The following is a 19,253-nucleotide window of genomic DNA, read 5'->3' on the forward strand; positions in this document are numbered from 1 at the left end:
CGGGGGGTAGGGGGGATGGGCGCTTATTAGCACGCGACGCCGGAGAAATTCTTAATATCATTATGAAAATATTTCCGGCTTTAATGAGCTTTTTCGCGCGAAAACGAGTGAACTGCTTTGCGAAGCCTCTGCCCTCCTGTTGCTAAAGGAAGTCAGCTAGGAGGTTGGAGCAAGGGCGCTGAAAGGGTGTCCGGGATGGAGACCAAGAGCTCGAGCGAGAAGGGTTAGGGGTGGGGGGGTGACAGAAATTATGGGAGAGGCCTCGGAGAGGACGTACCGTACGTGTAGGGGTAGTGCGAGGTTCTGGAGAAATTTGGGGCGCTGCTCGGCGTAGTTCCGCTGCTGGAATGGGGTAGGGGGCGGCAGGTATACAGCAGCATGTGGCGCTCTAGCGACCTTGTTAATTCACATCATCACAGCGGGTCCGGCGCACCTGTGACCCGGGCAGGTGGGGGGTTGAGGGTTCTAGGGGGACTTGCGCCCATCCCTAAGACCTGCGTAGAGTAGGCCCCTTCCGTGGAAGGCGGCGCGGCAGTTGCCCCCTCACCTGGGCCCCGCGCCGCGCCCAACAGCGAACGTCTACGACTACACCTGAAAGAAAGGGGCATGTGTGGCTTTGTCGGACAAGAAAGCTTTTGTGCTCACAAGTAATAGCTACTTGCCCCCCCCCCTCCCAAATTTCATCATATGTAGAGTGTATTTCTGCTAACGGAAGACCAGCATTTGTAGGTAAAACATAAAAGTTTCTTGATTAGTCGAGCCGTCACCCCTCATCACCTTCGAGAACGTAGAAACGGGAAGCAGTGGACCGATTGTTCGGGAACGTTTACGTTCTGCCCGCTTTTCTTCTACCTCTGTTGACCGAAGTGCACTATTTTTCGTACCGGTTGTGGCGTGGCGTGGCGTTGCGCACCACAGCAGACGCCAGAGCGCGGTGCGACACTCACGCACTCCTCAGACTCAGTCGCCACAGTCCAGCCGTCCAGTCACACCTCAATCGCCGCCCAGTTCACGTCGTCAACATGGCTTGCAAACGGGCGAACAGCCCGCGCTCCGGAGCGTCTCTCTCTCTCAACATGGCTTGTCCACCAGCAATTCGGGTCAAGACTGATGTGTTTCACCATGCCCCACCTCTGCGCTCGATCTTGAAATCAAAGGTACGTCACAGTCGTCATAAGTTCACTACACACCACACTAAGTTCGCGCGATTTGTCGCTCCCATGATACCCGCGCTGTCTGCCCTCGTCTTCCCAGTCGAAATCATCTATAGTCTCGTTAGCCCATAGTTTCGGGGTCAGATTGAAAGTGCATTTCCGCTGTAACAATGAGAAGAAATGAGGGCTCACTCGTACTGATTGTTCGCTTTTGTGTTTGCAGAACATGCAGCAGATGCCAGATGAGGTTTTGGCGAGGGTGATGGAAAACTTGGACGTAGAGCAGCTTTTCACCTGCCGGCTTGTCTGCAAGAGGTTTCGCGACTTCGTCCGCCACCCGGCCGTGTGGAGGTCGAGAGACATTGACGCCTCCAGCCCCGTCCTCGGCCTGGCCCCCCTGGTGCAGTTGATGAGGTGCGAGGTGAAGCACTTGGAGAGCCGGCCGAGCCAGCCGCCGCCGTACGCGACCACGGGGTGCGCCGCCGAGGAGCTGGAGCTCGACGTCCACGAGGACGCCTGCGTGCTGGCGGCGCTCGTGGTCCGCAACCAGGAGAAGCTCGGCCGGCTACGGTGCGTACAGGTACGCTACTCGCCCTGCGACGTCGGCGCGCCCATCATGCTGGAGACCCTGTTGTCGACGGCTGGCCTGGAGAAGCTCGTCGTGAGGCAGACCCTGGCTCCCTCCTCCACACCCAGCACGGCGGACGGCCCCGTGCTCTACAAGAAGGTGACGTGCGCGCCGTCCTTGGTGTCCTTTGATTGCGAGCTGTTCACACGGGAGTCGGAGGACTTCTGCAAGATCATCCTCGGGGGTCACGCCGCCACCCTCGAGGAGGTGAATTTGTGTGGGGATTGTGACTCGTTCTACTACCTCACCCTCAAGTCCAACATCAGCTCCTCGTCAGCGCTGGCCCCTCTGCTCGCCGCCTGCCCCAAGCTCCGCTCGCTCAAGTCCCCCTTGCTCCCCGGGATGGCCGCCGTCGCGGCGTGCAGCTCGCTGAGAGCGGTGCACTTCCCCGTCAGCGAAGATATGCGGCATGCGGTCCAGGACGCCGCCGACCTCCTGAGCCGCGCCACGCAAGTGCGGGAAGTCACCCTGGACTACGTGAGCTGGGCGTCGCCCGAGGTCGACGTGGGGCTGATTCGGAACATGGGGCCGTCCGTGGAGTCCCTGACAATCAGAGACGTGAGGGACTGTGGCCTGCGACAGCCCCTCGAGCGCCAGCGCGAGGACCGCCTCAAGTCGCTGCCCCGCGCCCTGCCCAACCTACCAACTCTTCGGCGCCTCGCGGTATCGGTGGCGTCCTGGTACGACGAGCTGGACGAGCTGCTGTTGGGCCTTAGTCCAGATAGTGCCCCGGCCCTGCGGACCCTTGTCCTCGAGGAGTACTACAACCTGGCGTCGCACGCCTGCGCTCACGCCTGGGTACACAGGGACTCAGTGAGAAAAGTACTCAGAGCCAACCCCACGTTAAGAGTAAGTGTACCTAACTTACCAAAGTGCTGTCCTGAAGGAGAAGCATGCAGTGAGTGTGACCGCTGTGATTTCTCAAAATCATCTGAATGTCAGAAGTTATCTGCTCGTGTTTTGACATTTAAAATTTAGTCAATTTGATTTTCATTAATAATACCTTGCTTTGCACTTTTTAATCGTGGTCCAGAAACCTAGTCGCTTATGTGTTATTTTGTCAGTGATTTGTTTTATATTGTGATTATGCCACAGTTGCGTGTACTCTTAGATCATATTGTTGCTCCCTGGGTTAAAAAAATGTGTCAAACGTCTCAGACAGCGGAATGACCGAGTTTCTCTGCTTGTTAATCATGCAAGTAAGTCTGCCGTCTCAGTATTTTCTCTATATTTTAGATGTTTGTTCACTTTATTCTGTATTGAATTTTATCAGTTGTTATTTTATACCTTTCACTTATAGATTATGAATAAATATATTTTATGAATTTTACACATTGAGTGTTGATCTCCAAAGTACTTGTGCTCTTTTAATTCAACGTTAATAATAATTTTACGGCAAACTAATCTTTCTGAAAAAATAATTTCACCCACATATAACCTTTATTTTCAAAATTCGTTACTTTCAAGAATAGTAAGCTAAGTAAGCTAAAAACTACATGCAAACATGGTTGCAACAGGTTTGCGCAATTCTTGTTTCATTTTTTTTTTTTTTTTTTTTAAGCTAAAAACTACATGCAAACATGGTTGCAACAGGTTTGCGCAATTCTTGTTTCATTTTTTTTTACCAAATAACTTCAGGACAGTAATGGTGGGGTGTGAGGGTTTGAAATTCGGGCATTTCTCTAATAAGGCAAAAGGTTCGCACTACTGTATCTCAAGCAAGCAGGATACAGGAAGGGTCGGGTTGGGCTCATTGCCGCCGCCGGTATTCGAACTCGTCGCCACCGAGCCCAGCGCGCCCAGGACGCGTGACGCCGCCGCCGCTCCCTATCCTCCGAAAATAACAATGGCATTCCTGTCGTGCCTCGTGGAGGGGTTCGTAAGGGGGTAGAATTGAGCTAGGGGCAGATAGGATAGGCCGTGGGCGTTAGGGTGGGGAAGGGGGAGGGGAGGGGGGTGAGCATTCCGCTCGTGATTGGTGAGCGAGTGGAGCGGAGGGAAATGTCTGTTTAAACTGTGGGTGTGGGCGCGCTCAGTGTGGTTGTTCCCGCACAACCCCGTCGTGCGATTGAGGTCCCCTAACTTTAAAAACTTTTGATCCCGGATTGAGCACGCAATTTATTCCTGACTGGGTCTACTTCGACCGCAAATTTTACGAGTCTGGTGCATGCTAGAGGCAAAAAATTAATCGGTCCCGTGTTCGGGACATTACTGGCTACGGGGAAAAGATCAAAGAAAACTTTCACATTTGCTGTATCCGTTCCAAGGAAATTGTTTTTCTCACAAAGACCTCTTTATGACTTACGAGGTCACAATGAGGTATTCGTGAAAAACACATGTTCCTTGGAGTTCGTCGGAAAAAATTCTCGATGATTATCATTTTTGGTAAGAACATGCCTAGCGTTAAAATGGCTGGAAATCGCTGAAATAGGCGTGACGGACGGACATTCTTGCTTTTCGTAACTGCCACTACTTCGGAACACAGCGCTCCGTGCGGCCGCCACAGCAGCCTGAGCCTGGTCGATCATCAGATGTGTCAAATCAACACTTGTTGACGGATGGCGGAGAGAAGATGTGTGGTTTAGATCGTGCAATGGTGCAGGAATTGGGATCGGTAAGTTTTGATATTTCTATCGACGCTCGATGACGGACGTGTTACGTTAGTGTTAATAAAGCTCCTTTGCTGTTTGTGTTTAGTTATCGTATACTGACTTTTGGTGGACTGACGGATGGACTGATGGACTGACCGGCGGGTGCTATAGCAAGGACGCAAGGTTTCTGAAACGAGGTGAGTAGGAGGTCGTATTCTGATTCTGATTACGTATTCGATTGCTTTGTCTATCCAGGGACACAAGAAAATGTGCACAATCTATGTTTTGAATGAGAAAAACGCCCCCTGATTTCGTACGTGTTGTACGACGACGTAGTCGTCTGATTTCATCCTATTGTCTGTCCGTCACGTAAATTAACATGGAGGGGGGGGGCTTTAGTATTCGAACCACTGACCCTACTATGTGTGTTGATCGCGGTACAAAAAAAAAATCCGTCTTTAGATTCCCTGAGAGTTCGCAAAGTGTTCAAATATTTAGAGATATGCTAAAAACTGCGAAAAAAATCGTACAAATGTCCATCCTACACGCGTATGGCTTTGCCCTATTGCTGTGTTTCGCCTTGTTACAGCCCGAAATCTGTGCGTTATGTCACGCTCAAACAGAGGGCGTTACAATTGCGACTTGCGCCCGTGTTTTCCTTGGCGGCGGTGGACCTGCGTAGTTGAGACAGCCCTGCGCTCGCCGTTACGCCTCCCTGACGAGGCAATCTGGCGGACCGCTATGACCCATCACAGCCTACACTATCGCCCCCAGCGCGGGGTGATTGGGGGTCGAAAAGAGATGGGGGGGGGGAGGGGTAGGGGGCAAGGTAGCTCCGGGAGGGGACAGAGCGGGGGCTGTGCGACCCGTCCTTAACGGCCAAGGGGCCAAGTGGCCTCTCTGATTGGCCAGGGGTAAAAATAAGGGGGTAAACGGGGGAGGTAGAGGACGCGGGGGGGGGGGGTAGTTTAATAACGGCGGCGCCGATAGCGCGGCGGTGGTACCCCCCAGGGAAAAACTAGAGCGGCCGGGGAAAGGGGAGAAAGGAAAGGGGGGGGGGGCCACAGGCGTCGACGGAAGTGTCTTGTTTTATGATCGGGCGGGGCTGGGCCGGCGGGCGGGGCTCCACCCCCACAGGACGACGCTTTGGGGGAGCTTTGTGGTCGCCGGGAATGGCGGACGGGGGTAGGACTCGGGGGCGTCCAGGGCTTCGCCCAGACGGGGCAGCGCGGCGTCGGAGCGGGTGGTGGGTTGGAGTTGGGGGTGAGGTGGGGGGTGAGGGGGACCCCCCTGGGATTTACGACTTGCTAATCCGGGGGTTGCGTCCCCGACGTCCCCGAGCGGTCATCGCGTCCCGGTCGGCCTTTTTGGCGCAGCGTCCCCGTCCCCCTCGGTCACCAGCGGCTAATCAATCATGAAGGCTGCGCGCGGGCTGTGCTGTGCAGTGCGGGCCGCGGGGGCCGCGGGGCGGGGGCGGCGAGCAGCGATGTAGTGAAACACCGGCGCGCAACACCTCTGACGGCGCCAGTGGGAAGTGACTGACCGCTCATGCCCACACCGCATCGCCATGAAATACGCAGGGCCCTCGAGTTTCTTTTTCACTCTAAAGTCCCCAACCCCCGCAAAGTTTCAATTTTTCTCAAAACATTTATATGATGCGGAGGGAGAGGAGTTTAGAGCTTTTCCGTGCGTTTGCCCCCCCCCCCCCTTTCCTCCTCCCCACCCCCATTTCCCAAGCTGTCGGGCTAACAACCGAGAGCGCGGCGCGGACGGGACGACGGGGCAGCCGGCTAAAGTTTGCCGCCTCTCAACATTACCAGAACAACACTTTTAATTAGTGTTACTCGGCCAACATTTTTAGGCGTGGCGCGTCCGTAGCTCCAGCCGGCGGTGGGCGGCACCACCCCGCTGGACCGGCGGTTGCGGGCGTCGCACCGCGGCTCCTGGGTGGACCATAACATCCGCCGCCGCGCGACCATACTTACTCTCTCACCGACGCACAGTCAGCCAGGGCGGTAGGCAACTGGGCGCGCCACGGTGCGTCGCTGTTGGAGGGGTTGCCTACCGCGACGGCGCTCATGAGGCCGCGCCGCGCAAGCTGGCTGGTCTCCCTTTCCCTCGCTGACGAACGGGACTTTTGGAAGGATATGTTTGGATAAGGACATGTTTTGCTGGTGTGAAAAGATTCTCAGCCAATGTGTGGTGGATACAGTTCTAAACAAATTAGCCTTGTCTATTCAGTTAATTCTTTAACGCCCCGGTGCTGAAAAATTAGCAGAGGTTCGACTTTCTTCTGCGTGTGTGGTAGAATCACCCACCGTGGGTAGCATGAAATCATTTATTGGCACAAAACGCCCACTTTTACCTGCTTGGCTGAGCACTTGACTCCCGCTCCGCCCTCGTGTCGCTGGGCAGCAATAAGGGAGGGTGCGGCGGGCGCACCCCTGCCCTGCCCCCTGGCTCAGGAGGGATAACGAGTCCTGCGGAAGGGCGGCCCGGGGAGTCCCCCGGGAGCGACAGCTGACATGCGGCGGTGCGTCAGCCAGCGTCAGCCAGCGTCAGCGCTGTTCGGCTGAAACGTACTGGCGCGCATGCCGCGGCGGGACACGTGACGCGGTGTCGTGCTGTGAGCTGCTGCTGCTGTGTGTCGTCAGATAACGAGGCCGGCTACCAGGAATCAATCAACTCGCGCATCGCGCAGCCAGACAGTTTCTGTTGGTTTGAGTATTTCATATATCATATATATTTTCACAAGTAAGTTTCAGTCTTACAGCCGGCGCGGGGACGCCGCCACCCGGGCGAGCCCGCCGCGCCGCCCCCGGAGGCCGCCGCCGCCGCCGCTCCTCCCGCGCCGCCGCCGTGCACCGCCACCGGCGCCCGCCGCTCCTGCAGCCAGCGGTGCCGACGGTGCACCTTGAGGTGCTTCGTCAAGTGGTCGGAGCGTGCGAACCGCTTGTCACAGATCTTGAAAGAAAATGGAAGGAATAATGAAAAGCATTAGTGTACTGATCCAAAATAGCCGTTCGTTCATTTCGCAAATTTTCAAAACTTATTTGATTTATTATACGCTTTAATTGTTTCGTTTTGCCGGTCAGGTAGTCAGCAGTCACACTCATATACAGCGGGCGATTTATACCCCTTAGTCCTGGCTAAAGTCCTGGGCGATGCTCACCTTGCACTGGTAGGGCTTGACGCCCGAGTGAGAGCGTCGGTGCCGGGCTAGCTCGTCGGACCGCGAGAACCTCCAGCCGCAGCCGACCCAGGTGCAGGCGAAGGGCTTTTCGCCGGTGTGCCGCCTGAGGTGCGCCTTGAGATGCGAGGACTTGGCGTACAGCTTGCCGCACTCGCCGAACGGGCAGGGGAACACCTTGTCGTCCAGAGCCGCAGCGCCCACGTCCTGCTCGGAGGCCGCGGTCTTGAGCTGCTTGCTGTAGTCGTGGGCGGCGAGGGCCAGGGCCGCCTCGGTGCTGCGGTGGCCTCCGCCGCGGCCCCGGACCACAGCCGGTGGTGGTGGTGGCGGCCTCGGCGGCGTCGGCCGCGAGGAGGCTGGTAGGGTCTGCGTCCACGGGGACGCCGCGGTGCCCGTACGGCACGTCTCGGACGGATCTGCACACGGCGACAGGTTTTGCTTGAAATTCAAGGCGTGGATTAAGGGGGGTGGCGATCGCCCCCCTGTCGTCTCTAGAGAGCCGCCTGAAAGGTAGGCAATTTGCGCCACAAACCCTCTGTATGTAGGCAACCGGCAGTGCACCCCCTGTCAGCCGGACCTTAATCCGCGCCTGTGAAATTCGAGGTCATTTTACGAATGTGAAGGACGGTTGGATAACTCTAAGAACGGCCCTTGAAGCCCCTGACTGTCTTGAAACCCTCTGCCTTGAAGTTTTCGTTTCGATATGGAAAGGGGTTGGCTTATTGGAATACCATCGTTGAAGTTCATGACCTCGAATTTGTGCAGACGTGCAGGGTCGCTGGAAAATTGCGACTTTCTCTTCAATTTATGATGGCAACAAAAATCACAAAGACGAGCAATCGCCGTTTCACACGCACAATTTGGCTCGCACAAAAGTGCACCTTCCGACATAGGCAGATCACCCAGTAAACCTCTACTTTATGGAAAAGAAATTCATTTTTGCTGTAACGGAACTTTCGTGCGAGCGTTAAGCTGAAGGACAGTGTTCTTTGAATTGACGAAAATTTCGTTGGTTACGGCAAAGTGATGGTATCGTTTCATTCCCAGAAAGATACGGGGTTTATCAGTGACCCGTTTTTCGTTCTTTATACAGGATGGTTGTTTTGCTCCGTTGCCGCGAATGAAAAGGTACTTGCTCGCAATAGCTCGCATGCAGTTGGCTGGGTTTGCAATTTGCCTAGCGAATCTAAGCGCCGCCGGCGCCGTGCTAACAGGCAACCTGGTCACACTCCTGGATCCGGGCTAGTATACCCGCTTGCTGCAACGAGGAGGGCGGGGCGGGTGTATCCATGGAAAGGGCGGCCATTTCTCATTCTGCACGTACCTGAGTAGTGGCTGGCGAGGGCGGGGAGGTCCACGCCGAGGACGACCATCCTGGGGGCGTACGCGGCGAACGCCAGCTCCTGTGCGCTCTCCTGCAGGAAGCCGTCGCAGAACTCGGTGCACAGGGGCGTGCGCTCGGGCAGAGGCGAGGTGCACGACGAGCCCTCAGAGAGGGAAAGCGACAGCGACAGCGCGCCGCCGTCGCCTAGCAGGAAGTCCAGCTCCGAGTCCAGCTCGGAGAACTCGCCGGCCCACGAGGACGTGGACGTGGCGGAGCCTGAAAGCAGGCGGGCGGTGCCGGGGTTCAAGCTAGCGCCCATCTTCGTCCAGATACGTTGGTGGGGGGGACGATGTCCACGGGACCCACCTGGAGTGCTGCACGTGTCGGGCCAGAAGTGACAGCCCACCCGGGCGGGGCTCAGCGGCACTGCAGGGCTCAGGTTGGCGTCGTGGGCCAGCAGCATCACCGGGGGCGGGTCGGGGTACTGCCCCCACGCCCCCGGTGGCCCCGCCCCCGCCCCCATGCAGCCCGCGGGGGCCGACACGGGCACGGCGGCGGGGGCTCCCCCCAGCAGCGGGGGTAGACTGAAGAGGCCGGCGAGCCCCAGGGACGAGTCTGGGTCCGAGCAGACCGCGTCCATAACCTGGAAGCACGCACACAACACGTCCAGGAGGGGTCGGGGGGTGACGGCTGACACAAAGCAGGGGAGCTCATCCCTCTGCGGAAACACCTGCGCCGCGCCACGACAAACCCTGTGAATAAGTGGGGCGAGCCGAGCGGGGCTGTTTACCGTGTCAACCCGGTATTCACTCGCGGGCCATGCACCCACCTGGCCACCTAAAAAGTGACGAAAATTAAATCACGGCTGTCTAACGGGACGCGACCTTCCCTGGACCCACCTGCACAGTCATGGCAAGGCGACTGACCCTCACGGTTGGTTAGCAGTTAGCAGAGCCCCCCGACCCGGGTGCTCAGCCGGCGGCCAGTCTTTGGGCTCCCTAGGGGCAGGGGGTCAGAGCGGGACCTCCAGGAAAGAGTAAGGCCCTGGATCGGGCGGCGGGTCGGGTCGAGGCTGAGGCGCGGCGCGGGGCACGGCCAGGCACGGCGCGGGGTGTCCCGGCACATACTGAGCACATGCTCTTCCAGTACTTTTGCCCGCTATCAACACAAATACAAACCATTCATGCCGGGGCGGGCTGCGAGGGCCCGCGTCGTCGCCGGGCCGGGTTGGCGGAGCTGGCGGAGCTGGCGGAGCTCAGCCACTCTCCTTCGGCCGGCCCCCTCCCCTGCTCCTGCTCTACCCCAGCTTCCACTTCCTCCTAACTCACTTGCTCACTTCCGCGGGTTCAAAGTCCTGCTCGGTCCTTCCCCCATGTCCGAGTAGTCTCTGCGACGCGGGGCGGGGCGAGCAGAGCTGAGCGCACCGAAACTTCAATATGCAACACAGCACTCGAAAACTTTGGGTCGCGCCCGATTCAATGTCACTTCATATCTTCCGAGATTGCCCCTTGTTGCTGCCGCCGGCTAGTCCTCCGTCGTCACATATCCGGCGTGGCGTGGCGGGGCGTGGCGGGGCACGGCGCGGCGCGGCCGGGCGCGGCTCCAGGGGACCTCAGCAGCTCTCCGCGGGGCCGAGGCAAGGCGAGCGCGTTTCCGCCACGCTGTCTGCAGTTGATAGGGGAATGGACTGGAGTGGAATAGTTGCGGCTCTCGGCTCGGCTCGACGTCGACTCCACGTCGTCCTGGCCCTACGGGCTCCGCCAGGCCCACAGCCGCCGCCGCCGCCACCGCCTCGGTCGCAGCAGCAGCAGCAGCAGCAGCAGCCGTGGCGGGCTGGGCAATGTGGCTTTGTTGTTCACAGGCAGGGGCATGGGCATGGCCGGGGCCTGGCACTGCCGATGCCTTGCCCCTGTTCGGTACTTTGTGTCCTCCACATCCACACCGCCCCATCCCCCCTCTTCCTCGCAGATCAGAAACAGACCACCACCGCTGCCGTCATCCCACGCCTCATCCCAATACAGATAACGAGTCGCTACCTCCGCTATCACAATCTGGTCCTCACGGGATATTGAACAGAACCACCTCCCACCCCCTTACCTCGTCGCCCTCAGCGCGAGGACGAACTAACACACTGAGCGAGCACGCAGCAATAACTGTGCTGGTTGCAGTGCGCAAGACCAGAAGCCTAATTTGGTATCCCCCTAAACAGGCAAATGAGTGTGGTTTTGTTAATAGAAAAGGCCGGTGTGTGAGTGTCTCAATAGAATCTATTTACTCCACTTTTTACAGTTATTTACAAGAGATATTTTACACAGGCATTTTGGTCCTGGCTCCTTCCACATCATAAAACATTTATAATTTCAATTAACTATAACATAACATTTATACATTCTGTCTGAACTAAAACACACAACGGACACTTCCATACATACATAAATCAGTCAGCAAAAAAATAATATCAGCTGGAACTATGAAATTGAATAAGGATTCCATAACCCCCTTGAGTATAAATCCGAACGAAGAATTGATAAATTTTACAAAAACAGTACTCTTGAGAGATCACAGCATGTGGTCATGATGAAATTGTACTGCACGAAATCCTTACAGACATGCTAGATAAATATAATTGATGAAAGTGAAATGTGAAACTCAAACACATTCATAACAATAACGAACAGAATAGATAACAAGATAAAACTAAGTGTGGAAGCAGCCTGACAAGAAAATACAATTATCTGTAATTCAACAGGAACAGAAAATAAATGTTTCATTTATGTATCAACATTCTTTTACAGTACGTTTTATAAGACTTTGCCTCTGACCACTATTAAATAAAACAATGTCTTTCATCACATAAATTCTTATCTGAGATACTTTTTGAAACTTAAAATGAATTGATGGTCTGTTCTATTAACTAAAAGAGTCATCACATGAAGTTTGCATGCTTAAAATGATGAAGGGATCAAATGAAACCCATTGACCTCATTCTGAAAAATGTGTTTAAAATGTAAAAGTGCAAAACTAATACTGGGCATATTGGCGTTGCTTACAAACAAAAGTACAACATGGCCTCCACAATTAAACACAATTCTCACCTGAAATGATATGGAGAGAGATAAAGCTTACGCATGTGCAAATAAAATATCGATTGAAAATGGATCACTGGGATTAAAGCTAAGCTACTTGCAAAATGGAAAGAGGTTGGCACCACAAAATCTTGACACTAAAACAATTTCTTTAAAGTAAAAGTTAGCTTTTACTAGACTAAAAATGTGCACAGCAAGGCTCAATAGAATACTTTGATACAAATTCAAAGTCCTTGAAATACCTTATACAAAGTACAGAACAGCAAAAAGCTCAACTATACAGCAGTGTTGCTAATAATAGAGACACATTCTTGTGAAAAAATATTCAATACTTCTGCAGAAGCTGGCTGAATGATCCATTCACAGAAATTTAGAATAAAATGAGTACAAAAATATGTGATGGAGAAGAGAATGACTGAATGAGATCATAACGTACATTTGAGCTTTCCCCTTGATTGATAAGGTTGTGGCTTCCCAAAAATAACTACACATCTGAGAATTTCAGATTAATAATTAACGTTTAATAATAAGAATTCTCATCAAAGATTTCTTGTATCATGGTGCATGAACACCAATCATAAAATGTTTGAAGAGTTTTCAAATCACATACCAGTCTTTACAATTCTTCATTCTGAGCAAACATTAACGGTCCTCCAATATAAGACTAAGCCAGACAGTCATTTGTAATCAATTTCAAACAGCAGAATTCAGAAAGCTTCTTAAGAAGTTTTGAAAAATGCAAAGAGTTCACAAATATTCAAGAAGTTTCTAATACATTAAGTACAAAGTAAACATTCAACTTGAAACTACACCAAACATTAAGAATTAAACAAATTTTCAACAAACACGTTACAGGTAGGTGCATTTAGTACTCATGAGTGAATTTGTTATAGTACTAGGCTATTAATTTGAGCCTGGCAAGAAATGTGTGGATTATACATTAGCTTTAAATGACACATAGACAATAGATAAAAACACATGCTAGACTGTAAGGTAAAATACAGTTACATAAAATAAGACAGTGACCATTGATAAAACAGCAAACAGTTTATGGAAAAAATGGAGCTAAATTGATACAATCTTGGATACATCTGAAATGTCTATGTCTAGAGTAAAAACACAATGCAATAAGACACGTAATACACCAATAAAAGTCAACTAGAGAAATGGAAACCTGTTAGCTACATAATTTGTACTGAATTTAGAGAATAGGTAGATGTCAATTGACTATACGAATGTTAAAAAGCCAAAAACTACAGTTTTTTGTAGTTATTTGACTTTTTCAACCGTCTGAAATTAGACTTGCTCATTGTGTCCTTGCCTCTTAATATTCCACAGAATTGATTTGAACATTGACCACTAATATTTAAGAGTGAAACATCAATTACAAAAGTTGACAATTTTAGATAGCACCATCAAATACAAAAGAATGCAGCAATAAGCATTAAAAAATTGTAAATCCCATTTCCAGCAAAAGTCTATCATCGCAAACATGAGATTCTCATAATTACTCACACCACCAAATCAAACAAAACAAACAAAAGATGACTGGAAGGAACTATTGGACTTGTATGCACTCACAACAGAAAATGGCACATATTTTCGCAGTCAATATAATAATGTACAAAATTGCAAGCAACATCATTAAGTTAACAAAAAAAATGAAGATGCTATGTGCAAAACAAATATATATTTATATATGTAACATCCTAGATTTATCTGTAGACACAGATAATGGGCTAAACTAAAACCTATCTGTAAAAGTTTCAGGTACAGATCCGTAAATTATAAATTAAAATATACACTTATCACTGGTATAAATTAAAACCGGTTCATGGACATGAACTGCTCTTCATTGTTGCTGCTAAATTTCATTTCTCAGAACATGTGGCACTGTTACATCACAATAGATTAGTAAGTTACGGTACTTGATACAAACACATGTTATATAAATAATTACAATATCAACAGAAACAATCATAACACTTTATACATGCAAGTGGTGCTCGCAGGAACTAAAGAAAAAGAATAGAGCCAAGGTTCGAAAGTACAGCGAGTCTCGACAAAGGGGAAATAGGGTGAGCATGTTGAAACGGAAGGTTCCGTCCAGCAATTGTTGAACATTGACACAACTTGTCGCAGGCTTAAAATAACAGCAGGGCAGGGCGGAGCGCACCACTCACTTAAAATCACAGATCACGACAGGAATCACTACATCACAGTCTCGGATTACTCGGCCACGCCGGGCGTGCTGTGCGGCGCGCTGTGCGGCACGTACCCGCTCACGACAACCGGCCGCACGCCTCTCTCACCCACCCGGCAGTAAGCCTTAGGGGGCTGGGGGTCCAGGACAAGCAGCGCTGCGTTCCTCGCCATGTCCCGCTCCCCTGTGAGCACGTACTCGTGGGCCTGCTTCGCACCCGGCACCACGACACTCTGCTCAGGTTTGTGTCTGTCCCTGAGCAGCCCGTTGTCCTCAGTCAGCATATACCCGTTGCCCAGGGCGGTGCCTAGGGCGGGCTCTGTCCGGCTAGGTCTGATCCCACACTCCCCTGCCATCACATATCCCCCACTAGTCGGCCGCTGCTGCTGCAGGCGCGCGAAGGGCTCGTCCCAGCTGCCCTCGCACTCCGGTGTGAAGGCCTGCTCCTTCGGCACATGTCCCGTCTGCACGTAGCCCTTTGGCGGCTGCGGCTGGGATTGCGTCTCCCACAGCATGGAGGGCGGCGAGTGCGCCACGTAGCCGTGCGCGCCCGGGGCCAGCGCGGGGACGCCCTTGGGCAGCACCTTGGCCGGCACGACGGGCGCTCGCAGGGCAGACGCCGCCTCCAGGCCGACGTACCCGCGGACCGACTGCGGCAGCGGTACGGACAGCTGCACGGGCAGCACCTGCGAGTGTTTCTCCGGGATGCTGCTGGAGCTCGGCCAAGGCAGTAAGCTCATCACCGCGTAGCCCGGCTCGATCTCCGACAAGTTAGGGGTGCTGCGCACGCTCGACCCCGAGCCCTTGCCGCTGCTGCCCTTGCCGCCCACGCACGCGTACCCCTCGTTCCAAGTGGGACTCTTGTTTGCCGGTGCACCGCGCTGCCCCTTGCCCACAGAGCCGGAATCTGAGCCGGACCCTGCCTCCCAGGATGGGTCACCAAATCCCTGTTCGTTCTAAAGAAGAGAAAGAAACAAATAGTTAAGTGACTCATAGTTTAATGAACAAGTCAGCTTCAAAGAATGGTTTACACTTAGTTTTAAATGTTTAATTATTTTTTACTTACCCTGTCTACTTCTGTTCCTGAATCGGATGATATGTGCGTGCCTGAAGTTGCAGAGGAACTAACACTCTCATGGCCAGAGCTACATCCACTGCTATCTCCACTCATGTTGCGGTCATGGTGATGATCGTCTTTCTGCTGAAGCAAACGCTAGAAAAGAACAAAAAAAAGGACCATTAGTTTAATGTATTACAAACATAAAGCTAATCAACAAGAATTGAAATAAAAACAATAACATAAAACAGAGGCTTACCTCTTCGTCAGCAGCTGGGCGAGGTGGCTTAGGTGGCCATTGGTCCAGGCCGTAGTCCTCCTCCTTCTCCTCAGGTGGTGGCTGCGGGGAGAACAAAACTTTACTTAACAAACTACATGGCCACCAGGCGTACATGAAGTCAAAAATAATTTCAAGTAAAATAGAGTTGTTTGGACAAATAATTATTTTATAGGATTCTTACCAAAGGTATAATTCCGTGTGGTAATTTGACTTCAACATGCCGCATGTCCTTGCATTTTAACCAAATCCTGTAAGTAAATGAAATGTCAAGATAAAACAAAAATCATTTTCTCTCTCTAGAAGTGATTTGTCTACTTAATTAAAATAACAATTAATGTGTGTTACATGTCATACCTTTTACCCAAACAAATTATCATACAGCTGACAGTAACAATCAATGCCAACATTAAGACATAGATGAGAATCTTAAGGTACTGAGGAAGGTCTGTAAAAAAAAAATTAAGTTATTAACATCATGTCTAAATAATCACATAAGGACTGTGCGTGACTTGAAGGTTTAGTTAGATAAATACCATTGGTGTAGCAGCTGCCATCCTGTACTTTACTCCACTCTCCTTTAAATGTTTTAGTAGAATTGCTAGGATCGACATTGACAGCTCGCACAGAGAAGGAATACGGTTGGTTTGATTCAGAGCAACCCTCAATACGAGTTACTAAAGAATTGTCTATTAAAAAAAAAAAGAAAAAAATTATGGTAAAAATCTCCAGTAAAGAACTGCATTTCAAGTAAAAATATTAAGAAGCAAAAGTTAACTTTGAGATTATATAGAGAGGACTTACTTTCTGTTCTAAGAACTTGTGCTGATGAATTATCGCCTCCAGGCACAATCATGACTTCATAGTAATCAAGAAGACCTGAGGGGCGGGCAGGTGGATCCCAACTTATCTCCAGTACTGACTGGTTGAGATGTTGCACATGAGGACAATTGGTCATTCCAGGTTCTAAAATGGGAAGAGGGTTATAAAAGGAGTCATAAACTATAGTACTTCAATCATGTAGATAAGAAAAGTAAAAAATATGCCAAACTTACGTCCAACTTTAGTTTCAGCTGTGAGTGGTGGAGACTTATCAGAGCATGCAAAGGTGCAAGCTGCCACACTGATACTGTAGTTGTAGTAACTAGTAAGGTTCCTTAAAACCAACTCTTGCTTGACCCTGTTGTCATTATCCTTTGTTTGCACTTTGCCATCATAATGCACCTCATACTTGGTAATGACACCATTCCTTTCTTCTGGAGGATTCCAAGTAATTGTGATGGTTGTATTTGTGATATTGATAATGGAAACATTGGTTGGCGGAGTGGGAGCTGAAATAAACAAAATTGTTGATGAAATCCATTAAGATTTAGTAAAAAATAAGTGAAACGCAAAGTTTGCATCTACTGGGCTTTACCTGCTTCAAGAGTAACATTATATAAGGGGTCACTTGGTAAACTCTCGCCACCACTGCTCAGCACAGCAATAGAAATACTGTACGTAGTGTATGGTCTCAAGCCAGTAAGATTAGCTGAACTCTGTTGCGGATCCATAACAGTGACATTTTGACTGGGGCCTGAAAAAATTACACAAGATGTGATCAACAGGAATAAATGCTATAAAATAACAGATAGTGAATATGTAAGAACAAAAAGTAAAACATTTAAACAGTGAACTTACTCTTGCATTCTGGTCCTTTGTGCTGAACTGGGCAGTAATAGATTCTAAACCCAACAACAAGTCCATTTCTGTCCAAGCAATCCAAATTCCAAACCATTTCCATGAATGTTGATCCAACCTTCTTAACCCAGACATTCTTCATCTTTTGAATGGCTGTAGGTGAATAGAAAAGTCAGTAATAATATCTATTAAGTTAGCTTGAGATGCCAAAGCAGGAATAGAAACAGTATGACTCACGTTTGTTGTACAGAATTGTGCATGAGGCCCAGACCATGCCGCTACTAGCGTTGCGTGTATTTGCTGACACAGCAAACTGATAGGGTTTGTCGTCTTCAACTGTCATGTTCTTAATTGTTATGTTGCTCGAGACATGAGTCCAATTCAAATACCCCTGCACGAAGAGAGGGAAAAATAAGTTAAAACATTCAAAGGACTAAACAAGAATCGCCAAAACACAAGACTTACAGAGCACATGTGATCATAAATGCTGTCACACCAGAATATAGTGTAACTATCAATCTCTTCTTGATCTGAGGGGGGCTTCCAGGACAATTCGTAAGTGCCATTTTCATAAAATACTTTGGTTACAGAGAGAGGTCCAGGAGGAACTGAAAATTTCAGTAGAGATTAGATAAATACCACAGAACAACAATTTAACCATTTTCAATTGCAGATTAACATTGGAGCTAAAAAAATTACCTTGCACACGGCTAGGTATGACGATTTCACTCTTGTTTATTGACTGGCCTTCTGTGTTTACAGAAACAATGTGAAATCGGAAGTTCTTGTTGAGATCCATTTTCGAGTATTTGGCATACTTCTTAGTCAATTCTGTCGGATCCTTAAATCTGATAGATAATAAAACACAATTGATTATTAACAAGATAGTATTTCAATAAAAAGACCAAAGAAAGATAGTTAACCAACTTACACTGGTGAATTATTTTCATCATTAATGTCGATTATTTTATAACGGAACATATCTCCATTCTGAAGATAATCCGGAATAGTTTGCCAATAAATGTAAATATCACGGCTATCAACATGGTTGAAAACTTCAAAGCTGCCAATGTCTGTTCTTGGAGGTGCTCCAGGCAGATCAGGCAAGGTCTTGATAGTCATAGCAGCAGGAGCTGACCACAGGCTATCATCATTGGAAACTGCCTTGGCAGATTTCAGGTACACTCTTATGTCATAAAATGTATTAGCATATTTCAAGGAGGTGATATTTAATGTATGTTTCTGTTCTTTTGAGTCATTCTTCTTTATGATTCTGGATGTATTAACACTATGCCATGACTCGCGAGACTCCCACTGAGGCAGAAATTCTACACGATGGATGAGTCCAGGAGGGAAGTTTTGCATAGGGTATGGGATAACCCATTCAAGATAAACACTGGATGATGTTTTTTTGCTTGATCTGAATTTCTCTGGTTTTGCTGGGATCACTGTAAAAATGTAAAATATGAATACACTTTGAAACAGAAACACAAAATTTAAAAAGAAAAGCAGTAAAAAGTAGAATTAGCACTAACCATGAGCATAATGATTGAATTTGTGACTGAAGGTTGAGTTATTGAAGTGGTTTATTGCTTCAATATGAAAAAAGTATGTTTCATATGGTTGCCGATATGGTGGGTTAGATTCTTCATTCCAAACACATTTATCTTCCTGGACATCAGTTTCTCCCGGACAGGCATACTTAATTCTAAAAAAAACAAGGGAGAAGGAAACACAAAATTAATTTTGAGCTAAAAATGGTACTTGTTCTTTACATGGTCCCTGTTACCACTCAGTGCCATTTAGTAAGGACAAATAGTTTTCTCAGCGCTGTATATTTGTAAAAGTGATGGAAGTTTTTGGTTTGAATGGATAATAGTCACAATAGAATTGAATGGGAAAGGGCGGGGGGGATTGCCAGCCCTAACGATGAGGCCCGAGGCACAGCCCCAATAAAACAAAGCCCGAGCCCGAGCTAGGGGGCGATCGGCTGGGCGGCCGATGGGACTTTGACTGAAAACCCTTAAAATTTTTGAGACACCAAGGTTCCTCATTTTGAATAG

The 19,253-nt window shown here is 49.8% G+C and overlaps 3 protein-coding genes across 5 annotated transcripts in view; 1 reads left to right on the forward strand and 2 right to left on the reverse strand.

The window, feature by feature from the left end:
- The first annotated feature begins 941 nt into the window (after nt 1-941).
- Nucleotides 942-3,112, forward strand: LOC127749911 (uncharacterized). The gene is made up of 2 exons (XM_052269939.1): nt 942-1,157; nt 1,378-3,112. The coding sequence occupies exons 1-2, from the start codon at nt 1,023-1,025 to the stop codon at nt 2,758-2,760; spliced, it is 1,518 nt and encodes a 505-aa protein (XP_052125899.1). The 5' UTR covers nt 942-1,022; the 3' UTR covers nt 2,761-3,112.
- A 3,498-nt stretch (nt 3,113-6,610) lies between these two features.
- LOC113207337 (Krueppel-like factor 7) lies at nt 6,611-11,020 on the reverse strand. 3 transcript variants are annotated; one of them, XM_052269976.1, is made up of 5 exons: nt 10,216-11,020; nt 9,254-9,530; nt 8,888-9,163; nt 7,546-7,979; nt 6,611-7,337 (listed from the first exon to the last, which is right to left on the reverse strand). In XM_052269976.1, exons 2-5 carry the CDS (start codon nt 9,525-9,527, stop codon nt 7,122-7,124), a joined length of 1,200 nt encoding a protein of 399 aa, XP_052125936.1. In that variant the 5' UTR covers nt 9,528-9,530; nt 10,216-11,020; the 3' UTR covers nt 6,611-7,121. The 3 variants fall into 3 exon arrangements, with proteins under 3 accessions (XP_052125936.1, XP_052125934.1, XP_026279644.2); XM_052269974.1 differs by having other exon boundaries at nt 10,066-11,020; XM_026423859.2 differs by lacking the exon at nt 10,216-11,020 and adding an exon at nt 9,787-10,059.
- A 114-nt stretch (nt 11,021-11,134) lies between these two features.
- LOC113207317 (cytokine receptor) overlaps nt 11,135-19,253 on the reverse strand; it is a 29,094-nt gene continuing 20,975 nt past the window's right edge. The window contains exons 5-19 of the mRNA XM_026423830.2: nt 18,726-18,898; nt 18,122-18,638; nt 17,890-18,038; nt 17,656-17,798; nt 17,428-17,581; nt 17,191-17,343; nt 16,928-17,086; nt 16,566-16,841; nt 16,315-16,476; nt 16,047-16,199; nt 15,868-15,958; nt 15,695-15,761; nt 15,493-15,573; nt 15,243-15,389; nt 11,135-15,132 (exon numbers count right to left, since the gene is read on the reverse strand). Of these exons, the coding sequence (XP_026279615.1) occupies nt 14,203-15,132; nt 15,243-15,389; nt 15,493-15,573; nt 15,695-15,761; nt 15,868-15,958; nt 16,047-16,199; nt 16,315-16,476; nt 16,566-16,841; nt 16,928-17,086; nt 17,191-17,343; nt 17,428-17,581; nt 17,656-17,798; nt 17,890-18,038; nt 18,122-18,638; nt 18,726-18,898 (3,355 nt within the window). The 3' untranslated portion in view covers nt 11,135-14,202. The remainder of the gene's footprint in view (nt 15,133-15,242; nt 15,390-15,492; nt 15,574-15,694; nt 15,762-15,867; nt 15,959-16,046; nt 16,200-16,314; nt 16,477-16,565; nt 16,842-16,927; nt 17,087-17,190; nt 17,344-17,427; nt 17,582-17,655; nt 17,799-17,889; nt 18,039-18,121; nt 18,639-18,725; nt 18,899-19,253) is intronic.

Source organism: Frankliniella occidentalis, unplaced genomic scaffold (genome assembly GCF_000697945.3).
Source record: "Frankliniella occidentalis isolate FOCC.00 unplaced genomic scaffold, Focc_3.1 Scaffold106, whole genome shotgun sequence".
Taxonomy (NCBI): domain Eukaryota; kingdom Metazoa; phylum Arthropoda; class Insecta; order Thysanoptera; family Thripidae; genus Frankliniella; species Frankliniella occidentalis.